The sequence below is a fragment of the Cryptotermes secundus genome, unplaced genomic scaffold (assembly GCF_002891405.2).
Source record: "Cryptotermes secundus unplaced genomic scaffold, Csec_1.0 scaffold257, whole genome shotgun sequence".
NCBI lineage: Eukaryota > Metazoa > Arthropoda > Insecta > Blattodea > Kalotermitidae > Cryptotermes > Cryptotermes secundus.
This window is the reverse complement of record NW_019734352.1, coordinates 785561-800088: the sequence shown is the minus strand read 5'-3', so window position 1 is coordinate 800088 and position 14528 is coordinate 785561. Positions and strand designations below refer to the sequence as shown.

Below are 14528 nucleotides of genomic sequence, written 5' to 3'. Positions count from 1 at the left end.
GCAATTGCGTAGTCTAGATACTTGAAAATTATCATATTATAAAACACATGGTATAAAAATTACAATGAAATATAAACTTAATATAAAACAAGAGTTATTTCGTAAAATAAGGTTAAAACTATTCAAGTGATAACCTATATCACGAAGTCAAACGTTGCAATCTTGTATTATTCTAGATTTTTATATGATAAACTGTTTGGAGGCCCTTGAAGTATAGTTTTAACATTAATTGTTTGGTCGGTGCTTCATCGTACGATGTATTTATATCCGTTTTGTAGAGATTACAGATTGCAATATTGCAAAGCGGATATAAATACATCGTTGAAAATAAATAGTTAAAAACTCCATATTATTTGTTTCCCTGTTGTGAATGTGGGGTGAGAATTGAACGTGGGATAATTGTTGACCATATATCCGACTGAGCTCCTGGTAATGACTGCATAACCTCATGTGCCTTGTACATTTCCTACCGTTTCCTACCAACAGCGCCAAATGGCCACTGTGTTGTGAGAGGTTCATACTTCGTTGCCAACCGCTATTGTTGCAGATCTGTAGTTAGTTATCCGTGATGTCCGTGATGTTGACGATGTTGACCACCTCCAGCCACCTCTAGTAACAACCCAACATGGCTTCCGCGGATCAAGTGGGTCTGAATAAAACTTGGGAACTTTCGCTCTACGAATTGAACCGAACTCCACAAGATGCTATCACCGATAACACAGAAATAGCCGTGTCTCCAAGAAGCCTTCACAGTGAACTTATGTGCCCCATATGTCTTGACATGTTAAAGAAGACGATGACAACTAAAGAGTGTTTACATAGGTTTTGCTCAGATTGCATCATTACAGCACTTCGGTCCGGCAATAAGGAGTGTCCAACGTGCAGGAAAAAGTTAGTGTCTAAACGATCTTTAAGGCCTGACCCTAACTTTGATTTGCTAATTTCTAAAATTTATCCCAGTCGTGATGAGTATGAAGCGCACCAGGAACGAGTGTTGGCGAAGCTGAACAAGAGTCATAGTCAGGCAGCTTTAGTGAACTCAATAACAGAAGGTATCAAGATTCAGTTACAGAACAGGCCGCAGCGAGCAAGAAAAACAGCTACTGAACCAGAGACAACACCTAACAATACACCCAATACAAGTGCACCATCTACACCGACGCCTCTACAGAACGAAATACGTGAACCCATTACAGTTCCAGCACCACCAGTTCTCTCCACAGCTGTTCCAGTGCCAACACCACTAAGTGGACCTCCTGGCACCGCTTCAACACAAGCAGCAACTTTACCACAACCTGTACCTCCACAGACAAACCAAATTCCCCAACCAAGTGCACAACCTCAATCTTCACAGCCTCCAGTACAGAGCTCTTTCCATCCAAAACCGCCAAAAAGGGCAAAGTCTGTGCATAATTCTGAAAATGAGTCTGCAGGTTCTAGTGTTGAAGCAGGTGGACAGGATTCATCTGTTGGAGAAGGTGATGGTCCATCAGAGCCCATAATGATCAACGAGATTGAACTAGTATTCAAGCCACATCCAACAGAAATGGGTGGAGACAATTCCTTGATTAAGGCACTGAAGGAGAATTCTGTTAGATACATCAAAACTACGGCAAATGCATCAGGTAAAAGAACTTAGACCACAGTGGTGTAAGTATTATTAATTATTCTGTAGTCTGACTCCTACCTAAAATTTCCCTTCTGAGTGAGGAGGACACTTCAAAGTGTGAGAAAAGTGATTATTTTAACAGTGTTTTGTTATAAAGTTTGATCTTTATAGGCCTATACAGTGCCAGGATTCTGTGTTTAATCTGATGTAAGTTGTATAGCAAGGAACAGATTTAATGATCTGGTTAAAATTAATTAAAATATGATAAATATATATTTTAGTTATTTTAGTATGTATAGACAAGGCATGCAATGAACTAGTTTGTCGTGGATTGGATTAGCACCTGAAGATGGCACTTTTGTGCCGAAACATGTAGTGCGAGTGAGAAGAGGGGATAGATGAATGTATGCACTAGAAGACGGATAAAATAAATCATGGACTAAAATTACAGTGTTATGTGGATTCTGGCTGTATCAAATTCAGCAACACAGTTTGGCATTGTTACAGCCTTTTGTAATAGATTTCCTTCATTCCTGTGGATATTTTATGACCCTGAACTGCTGGGCTTAGCTCGCAACATGCTTCTGTTGGTTTCTTTCTTGGTTTTGTCTTTCACTGAAATGATGGAGGTGATATGTTTCTCTGAAACATCAGGCTTTCTCTGAGCAGTGTGATGTTACAACCCAGAAGACTGATTTTTCAAATAACTAGTATAATTGAGTCAAATTTGCATTCCTTAATAACAGTAAACAGCAAGGTTTTTGGTAGTTGAAAAAGGAAATAGCTTTTTGTCTGATTATGATGTGTCAGTTTCAAATATCAACATAAAGTGAGCATATCACAATTTTGATAAAAATAATGCTCTTCATCAGAATTGTCTCACATATACACAGCATTATGTTATTCATGTACAGTGGCTGATAGAAATGGAATACGTGTGCTGTTTAGTCTTGTCTCCATAATATGGCTTGAGCCAACAAGTGCTTTTGAAGACTGATACTGCTTTCTTATGAATATTTTGGAGTAAGCAGTCTTACAAAGCAGGAGCTGATGAAACATTCTGTGAAAACTCTTGATGGTTTTATCTTCAAACAAGTATGCAACATGTTTTACCATAGGTCAGTGGTTCTCAAACTTTTTTGACATGATGCCCTATTGATTTCCACCAAAATCTCGTGTTACTACACAGTTTCCTTTACTAAAGTGAATGTTACCATTTGCACTTTTTTTATATTATTGTTTATGATGAACTAATAATTAGAACTGTACTAACAATTTGAATAAAGGATTCAAATTTTTACTATGAGGGTAAGTCAATAAGTAAGTTACAAATGGATATAGAACTTAAACAAATAAGAGTACTGATTTGAAAAATGCTTTTATTTCTCAACATAATCTCCCTGTACATTGAGGCACTTGTCCCATCGTTTCACAAACCCCTGAAAACCGCAGCATAAAATTCTTTGGGCTGCTGTCGGAACCAGGCGGTGACTTCCCTTTTTACAGCTTCATTGGGAAAATGTTCAGCCAAAAGATGATGTTTAAGAGGGCCGAACAAATGGAAGTCGCTTGGAGCAAGGTCAGGGCTTAATGGAGGATGCTCGAGGACTTCCCACTTGAAATTTCGCAGCGTATCATTTGTCTTGTTGGCAGTATGGGGACGAGCGTTGTCATGCAAGAGCAACACGCCTTTCGTGAGGAGTCCTGGTCGCTTCCATTGAATGGCCTTACGAAGTTTTCTGAGGATGTTAGAATAGGAGTCGGCATTTACAGCATTTACCCAACGATGAAGCTGTAGAAAGGGAAATCAGCAGCCCAAAGAATTTTATGCTGCTGGTTTTCAGGGGCTTGTGAAACGATGGGACAAGTGCCTCAATGTACAGGGAGATTATGTTGAGAAATAAAAGCATTTTTCAAATCAGTACTCTTATTTGTTTAAGTTCTATATCCATTTGTAACTTACTTATTGACTTACCTACATACAAAATAATACATGGTATTCTTTATTTTGTGCAGAACAGTGCTGACAGATGGAGAAATCTGATTGCTCTAATTCCTTTTTAATATCTGGAGTAACAATTCAGACGAATGATTATGGAAGGAATGATGAAAAGCAGCTAAAGAGACCCATTTCAGCTGAATTTAACATTAAAAATTGTTTTTTTTTTTTTAATAGCATTACACTAATGCCCCTTGAGAATTCTCATGCCACTCAGATTGGGAGCCACTGCTATAGACCTAGATTAAGAACTCTAGCTCTTCACTATCCATACATTTCTTAATTTTGTTTTGCAGTGGATCACCTGAGCAAATATCTTGCAATGCGTCTTACTCTGGATCTAGATTCAGAACTCCCAGAAACTTACCGACTTCTCACTTTCTGTATATATATCGCACCAACACCTGGACAGCTTGTGGTCCTCAGTGGCAATCAGACTCTGCGTCAAGTCAATGACAAATTTTGGAAAGTGAACAAACCACTTGAGATGTTCTACTCCTGGAAAAAATCCTAGGGCTAGGATAACCACCTGTATACTAGCAGAGAAGATGTTAGGAATTAATATCAAGTAAGTGGTATATTGCATGTTGAATGCAAAATTGATAAGCACAATGTTTTTCATGATTTTGTTCTTATTATCATTTTAATATATGTGAAATTACATGATTGTCTAGTACATTAAGTGCTAATCATTTAGAAATTGTAAACAGTTTTAACTATAAATTCAGTTCGGATTCTGTATGGGGAAGATCACAATGAAAAAGTTTTGGAACATGGTTGTGCATTTTCCATCTATTTAACTTGTGAGTACTACACGTAAATGGTAGATACTTTGCATCGCTGTTGCATAAGAGTGATAGTCTATTTCAAACATTTATAGGCTTGATGTTCTTATATTTTCAAGTCCTTTATGTGAAAGTAGAGTGCACAGTATAAATGATGGGACAGGATGCATGAGAAGTGTGCACTAAATTTCAGAACTTAATTTTATATTGTGCCTTGTAAATATGTTACAAGTGTTGTGGGATGTCTGTTTCTGTTGTTGTCATTGTCTGTTACTCCTTATTTTTCATATCGCTGTACAAGGTTCATAAACCCTGATGCATACAATTTTTAGAAGCCTTTGCAGGAAGCGAAGGATGTGCTACTGGACCAATTCTTCATGTTCTCAAACTTCTGACCTCCCATTGGTGCTTTCAGCAGTCCAAGCTGATAAAAACAGATGGAGGCCAAGTCTGGACTATACAATGTGTGGTCATTTTCTCAAGAACATATAATTGTTGTATGATACGGGGCCCAACATGGCAGACATATACTGTATTACTGAGAACAATGTTAACCAATTCTGACCTTATTCTATTATTCTCAGCAAGGAAATTCATGTAACATTGTCATGCTGTAGATCTTCCTGATATATTTTCACTGTATATAAGAATATACTGTAATTAAACTCTCTGGCTAGATGGTCTGGCAAGTTGCTCTGAACTACCCCTATCACCTGCTTACACAAATCCTGCTCCTGCTATGATGGCTGAAACTCAGTCACCACCTTCCATTGGTAGTTGGGCTCCAGCATCATTGATTGATGAATGATTCTGGGGTTTTCAGGAAACTGGTTTACATCAGGCTTATGAGATCCACAACCGCAGTGACATCAGGACGGTTAGGTTATGCTACTGGACCATTGAAATTGAGGCTGTATGGAAAGGGCAACTTGCTGTTTTCAGCTAAATAAATCACACACTGAGGTCTAATAGATGTTAACAAACTTTACTTATTGATGATGCTGAATTTAACCCAGTAATGAATTTGACCTCCTGACAGCCCCTCTTAAAATTTAAAAAGTTGACACAGTTTTTAAAACGCTTCATGGACAGAACCCAGTGAGCATCTACCCTTGTCCATGGCATCTCGTGAAGTCCCCCTCTTCATTCCGGAATGCTTACAGCCTATTTTCCCCTCTCTCTTTTGCCCCACTAAGTGCTGAGGAGCAGATGGGCTGGAAAGATGTGTTTAAAGCCATGAATGTTTCATTATGATTATATATTTCATACTTCTGCCCCTAAATGCTAAAGGCATGGAGTATGTAACGTGCCAGATCTCGGTTCGATTCCAAGCATAACCATACAAAACAAATTCAGTCCTGAACTTTTTTGTATGCTTGTATATATACAACATAACTGAGTAATGAACTGCTAAAGACATAATTTTTCCTGTTGCATTATGGGTGAGAGTGTTTCAGCCAGTCGCTACAATGGCTAGCAAAATATACATAGATAATTCTGTATTTATTTTGAACTGAGTCAAGTATAAATTTTACTTTAGACTGGAAATAAAAAAAAAACGTTATTGTCATTGGGGTGTAACACCATATAGTTTGGTAGATAGGTACCAGCATTTTGGGATAACCAGCTTCTTTCATCTTCAGGGTCAGCAAGTTCCTCTGAAATGTTGATATGTATGTACAGAACTACATGGTGTCTTGGGATTATTCTAGAATGTAATCTCAATACAGTGAAAGCTCCATTTCATGTTTGCTTGGAGAGTAGTGAATTTTAGCACTATACTGAGGAAAATCTTAAATGGAGGAAATTTAGCACTTAGATAAGTGATTTCAGATCACTGAAATTGAACATTAAATGATGGAAAACCTAAACTCAAAAAACGTTAATTAGGGGTTTCACTGTCTCAACCATTGTGAAAATTTCAAATCTCATGTGAAATTATAGCTCAGAATATTTTGGAATTTACACAAAATATGTTCTATATGCATATATTAATTTCTGTTTTTAAGTAGTCTCATAAATCACTTTCAAATTGAAACTTAAAAACTGTTGTTAAAAATGATTAAATAAACAACAAAGTTGGTTTGCTAGTTGAGATTTGAGAAGGTTTCATTGGGTAACNTTCCTCCGAAACGTCAGTTAACACCACATATACACGGTGCCAAATCCCAGAAGACTGCTTTCTTCATAGTCACCGCCGTGAAAGCCTCAAATCTTACTGTAGGTGAATTGTTTGCACAAACTTTCTTCGTACATAAATGACAAAAGTTAATGAGAGGTCATAACTATCACATAAGTTGTGATAAATACGTTTCATATAGTCAAAATACAGAGTTCTTTGAATTATTAGTCTTAATATTCATTGACTTGTTTAGTTTGATCACACAGATGCATTTTACTATATATTTGAGAAGTTACTGTATTTTGTTTTCCTTCAACAGTTAATTTTATCACAGAGTGTTAATCATTGCCTGCAACCGACACCAATTTTACAGTGAAGGTTGTGCAGATGAAACTTAATTCACCCTGCTTTGTTTAGTAGCAGTAGTATGAATGGGTTTTATTCCACCCTCATGTGTAGAAGTACATAGGATCATTATAAATTAGCACATTCACTGCTAGCCATATTGAAAAATGTGAGGACTGTTGCCAGCCACCTTAGTGACCTTTGAACACATTTGCATATTTGCTGATCATTTTAATTAACTCTGATTCACATTGCTGATATCCCTTATCTTCCTATTATGGCACTTTATCTGGACATTATATGTTTTAAAATATAACATTCTAAAAATTACTACATTTCAGACTCGCTCTGTCATCACTGTCTCCATCGCAAAAAAAAAAAATAGAGAGAAGCCCATTAGAATATAAAAAAAATAAAAAGTAGATTTTAGAGACTGACTTTGTCACCACTGCCTCCATGTATGTCCAGAGTTAGTCTTTGTTAGTAGGCATAGAGATGGCTCAGTCACTCAGTTAAAAGTAGGTATACTATAACTTGATGTTGTCCCTTATTTAGGGACAGGGGGTTGGTGCTTGTTTTAGGGACTTAACAATGTCCTTTTCAGGCCATATCTTACTTTATTCTTACAAGAATTGCACCCTTTATTTTTCTAAGAGTTTGCCTATTCCATCCAATGTTTTTGTTATTATAGCCAAATGAGTGCATTTCCTGTACAGCGACATCAGGAAGCTGTCAGCAACTGTCATCCCTATTACATTTGTCTAATTTTTAGTTGTACTCATAGTATTATAATGTGTTAATGACAATACATGAGGTTTGGATTGATAATTGGATTTATTGAACTCATACAACTTGTAACTATTCTCACTAATTCGCGCACTCAACTTCTCACTATGGAACATGCTGTATCTTCTATGCCTTCACTAGCTGTTGCCTGGTGATGGATCCCAACAATATCGATTCTTCTGCTTGTATGTTCACATCCTTACCTTCTATGTACTCTAGTGGCCATTATGCTTCAGGAGTATTAATACACGTTTTGCGATGGTCATTATTCTGCCTTCTTCTGACTCAGCCCCATTGAGCTCTGATATGATCCCTGAAATATCATTCTGACTACTTTGAACATGTTGTTCACAGACGACAAACTGTTGGCATTAGGAGCCTGAACTGACTGACTTGATACTTGGTGTTGGTTGTACCTCAAGGGGGGGTGGGGGGCTATGCAACTGAGGGCAACAGGTTGCTGCTGTTACTATGTGTTTTTGTGTGGCACTACCATGAAGGATAGCCCTGGGGTGGTGTGGCTGGAAGAGAACACCCTTCCTATTGTAGTCTTGGGCACGTTCTGTGACTTTCTTTTTCACATGTCTTCCTCAGTGTACCTGCAGCCTTGATAGTTGGAGGCATGAGGTTTCTCTCTATCCACCAACTTGCAGGTGCAGCATACCAGTATCGATGCTGTATTGCCTTTTTCCAGGCATGCCTTGTACAGGTGACTGCCCCCACACCACATACAACAGAGAGGTTGCTTGCAGTTAGCCAAGATATGGCCAAATTGTTGGCAGCTCTAACACTGTGTGAGACCAGTCTGGTCTTTGTATGCCTCTACCCTGATTGCAATAGTAAAGGCTCATCAGTTTAAATATCTCATGGGACTTTGACATCCTCAGTATGGTTATTAGGAAGAGCAGAATATTTACTGTGGTTGTTCCTTCAGCAGGTGATTTACGGGTGGTAGACGTTTGTTCAGTGCTAATAACATCAAGGCCAAGGTTCACTAACCCATCAGATGTGCCTCTGCAGACTTGAATATGCCATATCACCGCCTTTATAGGCTTCTGGGATAGAAGGTGAAGTGTAGGAGGTGAGAGCAGATGTTTGGAAAATCCAGCATTTCTTTTGCAGCAACTCTGGTCCAATTTCTGGTGTTACAGAACTCATAGTTGCCTTTCCATAAGCCCTTCAGTTGTCTTTGCCATTTTATCAGGTTTACTTGAGAGGTTAGTACAATGGAGGTGGCCTACTGGCCTGACTGGATGATGCTCAGCAGTATCGTTTGCATCGTCTCAATGGTTAGCCTCCATTCCAATTTACCTGAAGGGGGCGAAGAAGTTCCAGGCAGGAACTTCAGGCTTCAACTGCAACTGGGCTTCATTGACTCCCATGGTGGATATTGTAGGCTGACTAATTCTCAAAGTCAGAGTTGCTTTATGACTGGCGGTTTACCTCCAGTCAGTTCATCTTGGTGCCAGGCCCCTTGAGACTCACAACCAGAGATTCTCTTTTTCAACTAAACCCTTGCGGTCATAGTCCTTATGTAACATCATCTCTGGCGAGATGGTTTTGTCTCTTACAAAGCATTGTCTGAGCTCTCTTTTTATAACCTTGGCATGGACCCTACAGAGAACATCCTTTCTAACCATGACTCTAATTGTCGTGGTGACCGTTGCCTAGCAAGAGATGTCTTTTCTGAGTCTGCTATTCCAGCTTTCATCCATCACATCTCAATATTCATTAGTCTCTGCTACAAACATTTCAATCACTTCAGTGAAGAAGAGCTGAAAAATGTAATTTCATTTTCACTTGCCATATTTTATACTTTTTGCTTTAGTCTTGGTTTCCTGCATAATAATTTTATGATCCAGTCTGTCCTGTTGATTAACGTATTTGATGTAGTGTTTATCTCCCAGAGAAAAATGTTCACTGTTCTTATATATTGTCATCCTGACTGCTTCTGTGCCTACTGGTGAAGATATGCTACTGAGTAGGTTTCTTTATCTGTATTTTACCTGGGGTTGGAGGCAGAGCCAGTCTCTGAAATGTAAGAATTTTTAGAATTTTTTATTTTGAACCAAACAGTGGATAATGTCCAAATAAAGTGCCAAAATAGCAATAATACATCACTTTCATCAAGTAATAGAAGGATATCATGTATTGTTTACTTGGGATGCATGCTTGAATGGTAAAATACTGGCATATATTCTAAAAGGGAAATCATGTGGGTACAACAGTAAGGAGCCAACTGAGAGAGGCTGCATTGTATTTATTATTGAGAGCTGAACTTTCAATAAACAGAAATGTGAATATGGAAGGATGGCTAGAATATAAAGGAAAATTCGAGCTATTGATTTCATATCAATCTTTACCTGAAAGTTACTGTAATTTCAGCTGAAGCTGAAACCAAAACAATCCCTGTAAGTCAGATACTGCAGCAAGAAAATGAGATTTTAAAGAAACTGTGAACAAATGATGAGTAGGGAGAAGAATGTTAGATGTGTCCTGAACTTGTAATTTCTGTTTGTTGCCATTTCCAAACCAGCTCTGAGGCCCGAAGTATTGGAACAGGCACTTCAGTTGTAAAGACTTTAGATTTTATACCCATTTGTATACTATTTTATATGTATACATTTTAACTTTCAGAACATATACTGTAATAGTAGCCTTCAAATGTATTGATGTAAAGGTGTCCCTCTGATGATGAAACATTCAGGACATAAATAATTGAAATTAAAACAATCTTCACGAGTCACACTGGACAGAACTGTTTAACTTTTCATGATATTGTTAGTGTGACAGACCAGAATGAAACAAATAAAAAAAATATATTGGGTTCATTCTTTGGCCAACAGTAAACTGTCCTGTCTGAGTTTATCACTATTTCCTCAGTTTCTTAGCAGTTGTTTACCAAGATAGGCTGCATTGTCATCCTATAAAGTAGCTTTCTTGACATTGATCCTTTACCAAAAGTATATTTAATATAAATGACAGTGTCCATGATTATGCATTGTTCCAGGATTGGTAATGGGAGGGCAGAAACCACAAATTAACCTTACTGTTAATATTCACCTGAAGTCAAAGAAGCATCCATTACTATATAGTGCAACATTTGGCTTTAGTCCACATCAAGAAATAATCATCTCCTGCTGCATCGATCAGCTTCATTCACTGGCCTATGAAAATGCATTTTTGTGGCATTCTTTTCATACTTTTTCCATAAAATTGATTTATTATTTATTGGAAATGAGATGATAATGCTTGGTGAAATGGTGAAGCACCTTCTTCAAGAAGAGAGTTGTGCTGTTACTGCTTAACCCTTTCATACTTTTATTAAATATATACAAGTATTTAATGAATAAAGTCATGTATAAGACCTTCCAGCTGCACTGTGGCCCTGGTGTCGACTCAGCCTCTTAACAGAAATGAGTACCAGGAATATTCTTGGAATTAAAGGATGGCCGGCGCATAAGGCTGACAACCTTACTACCATATATGAGCTAATTGTCTAGAAAATGTGGGAATCTCAACATCTCACAACCCTATGGGCCTCCACAGCCTGTTACAGGGATACCTTTACTTTTAATTAATTCTCTTAGTTGGGGGTGGAGTCCAGCTGGGTCCACTCAGCATGGAGGCCACTGATTGGCCTATTGTACCTTCCCCGGGTGATTATGATGACAGAGAATTTGGTGGAATGAAGAATGGCAGGGGAAACCAAAATACTCTGAGAAAACCTGCCCCAGCACCACTTTGTTTACCACAAATCCCACTTGACCAGACCTGGGTCGCCATGGTGGGAAGCCAGCGACTAACTGCTTGAGCTATGGCGCAGCCTTGACTACTTACTTACTTATGGAACTGAGCCCTTCTTGAGGAGAAGCCAATTCTGCAGCTACTCAAGAATTTCCCAGCATTATATGGAACCCAAAGGTTCATTACCATATTCACAAGAGCCCTCCACTGGTCCCTATCCTGAGCCAGATCAATCTAATCCATACCGTCCCATCCTATCTCTCTAAGATCCATTTTAGTATTGCCCATCCACCTATGCCTTGATTTTCCCAGTGATCTCTTTCCTTCTGGCTTTCCCACCAAAAACCTACATGCATTCCTCTTCTCCCCCATTCGTGCTACATGCTCTGCCCACTTCATCCTCCTTGACTTGATCATTCTAATTATACTTAGAGAAGAGTACAAGTTATGAAGCTCCTCATTATGTAGTTTTCTCCAACCTCCTGTCACTTCATCTCTCTTCGGTCCACATATTGTCCTCAACAACCTGTTCTCAGACACCCTCAGTCTATGATCCCCCATTAATGTCAGATACCAAGTTTCACACCCATACAGAACCAGAGGCAAAATTATAGTTTTGTGTTTTCTAATTTTTATGTCTTTGGACAGCAGACGAGAAGACAAAAGGTTCTGGACTGAATGGTAGCAAGCACTACCCGAGTTCAATATCCTCTTAATTTCCACCGAAATTATCACCAACACTCACAGCTCCATGAAACAGGACATGAAGTCCATGCTTCTATTATACGTGACTTGCGGCAACTACTTTTCTTGGCACGCCATATCTCATCTTATTTGTAGTGTATTTGACGATGCTGTCAGAATCTTAGGCTGTATAATATAATTGAATGACTAGATGATGATAAAGAATGAACAGAAAATGATACGGAAATCAGTAGTCATGGCCTTATTTGAGGTACTATTCCGGGATTTTCCAGGAGGAAATGAGAAAAAACATGAAGAACTTAATTCGAATAGTCGATGTTTCGGTAAAGATTCGAACCCGACACCTGCCGAATATTGCACGACGTGCATAAATTTAAAATGCAATGGAGTTGTTAACCTGTTAAAGTCTTCATGTTTGTTCATGTCTCATTCACCCAGGCACAATCTTAAACAAATTTATCCCCTGCCCTCTTGGTTAGGGTGAAAGTTCGAATCCGAAATTTTTAGATTGTAGCAATTAAGGGCGTCATATTTTGTAATACAAAAATAAGTGTCAGGATATATACAATGCGAAATTAGATGCATAGAGTGTAACCGCAGCTGTAAACCTAATTACTTGCCACGCGAAGTGACGATTATAAATAGCACGCGATAATAAAAAAAAAAAATTCTTCTAGGCCGGATTTGAACCAGCGACCAATGGATTACTATAGACCTATGAGTGCAATATTACTATTGTCCATCGCTCTACCAACTGAGCGACTAAAGTGATATCATTTAGGTGCCTACGTTCGATATTATGTATAGTCTATATTCCATGTATCGTCATTAGCTATAAATTTGTGTGGTTGTGTGAATTGTGCTACTTTTATGTATATAAAGGTAAAGCTATCCCTGTAGGAGACAGTGGAGGCCCGTAGGATTATGAGACGTATAGGTTTATGCATGGAAGCAAATGTCGGATCTCAGTTCCTCCAGAATAAGGTTCGTTTTAGCATTATCGTCCTATCTGGTTTCCAGCCAAAACACTGAAAACCACATTGACTAACAAGATTACGGGCTTCTGGGACGTGACGCCATACAATTTGGTAGGCTGGTCTGGGCGCTGTGAGGAAGAGACATATCTTGCTTCTGCCCCGAACTGAACCCCGGCCGTCCAGCGCGTAGCCCGTATCTAGACCGAGTGAGCTATTCTCATAATTTATAGAAGCATTAACAAACTCCGTGGCCTGTAGTCCGCAAGCGCACTATTCTGCGAAGCCAGTGCTAACCTTTGTGGAAAGAGTGCGTCGCGTGGCCAGTACAACGGATCCCCACGGCCGCCAATCTCGGCCCTGCAGACCGGAGCCGCTATTTCCCTGAAACAGCCCCTCAACCATCCCCACGAGGCCTTGTGGACCCCGTTCCAAACCCTCCACTTGTCAGAAAATCTGGTAGCGCCGGGAATCGAAGCCGGGACCTGTGGATCCGCAGGCAGGAACCCTGACCACTAGCACAGAGACATTATACAAAAACAAATTCGTAGAGAGAACACTGAGAAGTTTGCATCCTATTTTTATTTTCATTTTTGATACCTTGTGTATTTATACACGCTGGGAATAACACGTGGCTCTTCGGGTTCGATGCGTAAAATAATAGTCCAGGTTACTTTAAGATAAAAACGGGTGCCACGATAGAGCAGTCAGTAGAGTGACTGGCTACGGTAGGGACAAGATTTTTCTCTTCTCCAAGTCATCCAAAATGGTTCTGGGACCCACCCAGCCTCCTGGCCAATGGGTACCAGTGTAGCAGCTGGGGCATGAAGCTGACCATTCACCTGCAACTAGTGCCAAGGTCAAGAAGTCAAGAATATATGGCTCTACATCCAGTCCCCCATACGTCTTCATGGAGTAGCACTTAATTAGTTAAGCATGGGGACAATTATTATTAGACAAAAACTGATTGGTGTAGTTAGCTTACTAGCATGGGAACGTTATATCGTAAAAACACAGTTCATGCCGTGAATAAACATGAATAAAAAAATATCCCAATAAATAAAAGGAAAATTAATTTATAAAGCTTGGTTGAACATAGTTTTAGAAGGTCCTTGCGTTTTAAGATGTGGCCCATCCCATCTTCAAGTCATTGTACTTTAATATTTTTTGTCAATGTTGATTTTCACCATTTGTGGTCTCAATCTGGATTGAGCCGGTAAGCAGTGTCAAACATAATTGTGATCGTCCCTGCTTATTCAATTCAAAAGTGTCCAACCATTTAATGAACCTTCCCAGTATATTTTACGGTTTGATTCTCCGAAGGTTTGCTGCAGCGGATTTATTACACCAAAATGCTCCAAGAAGATAAACACTTCAGTGACGGCACTGAAATTGACGTATTAAATATTTTAAAATTTAATACTTAGTAACACACAGGTTATTACAGGCTACAGTC

At 38.9% G+C, this 14528-nt stretch overlaps 1 protein-coding gene across 6 annotated transcripts; it reads left to right on the top strand.

The window, feature by feature from the left end:
* Positions 1-587: 587 nt before the first annotated feature.
* On the top strand, positions 588-5650 carry LOC111868825 (E3 ubiquitin-protein ligase RING1). Of its 6 annotated transcripts, none has more exons than XR_002843568.2 (3): positions 588-1625; positions 3905-4176; positions 5217-5650. XR_002843568.2 is itself a non-coding variant. In XM_023859841.2 (2 exons), exons 1-2 carry the CDS (start codon positions 626-628, stop codon positions 4120-4122), a joined length of 1218 nt encoding a protein of 405 aa, XP_023715609.1. In that variant the 5' UTR covers positions 588-625; the 3' UTR covers positions 4123-5076. The 6 variants fall into 6 exon arrangements, 1 of the variants encoding a protein (XP_023715609.1); XR_002843567.2 differs by lacking the exon at positions 5217-5650 and adding an exon at positions 4809-5076; XR_002843566.2 differs by lacking the exon at positions 5217-5650 and adding an exon at positions 4738-5076.
* Positions 5651-14528: the final 8878 nt, after the last annotated feature.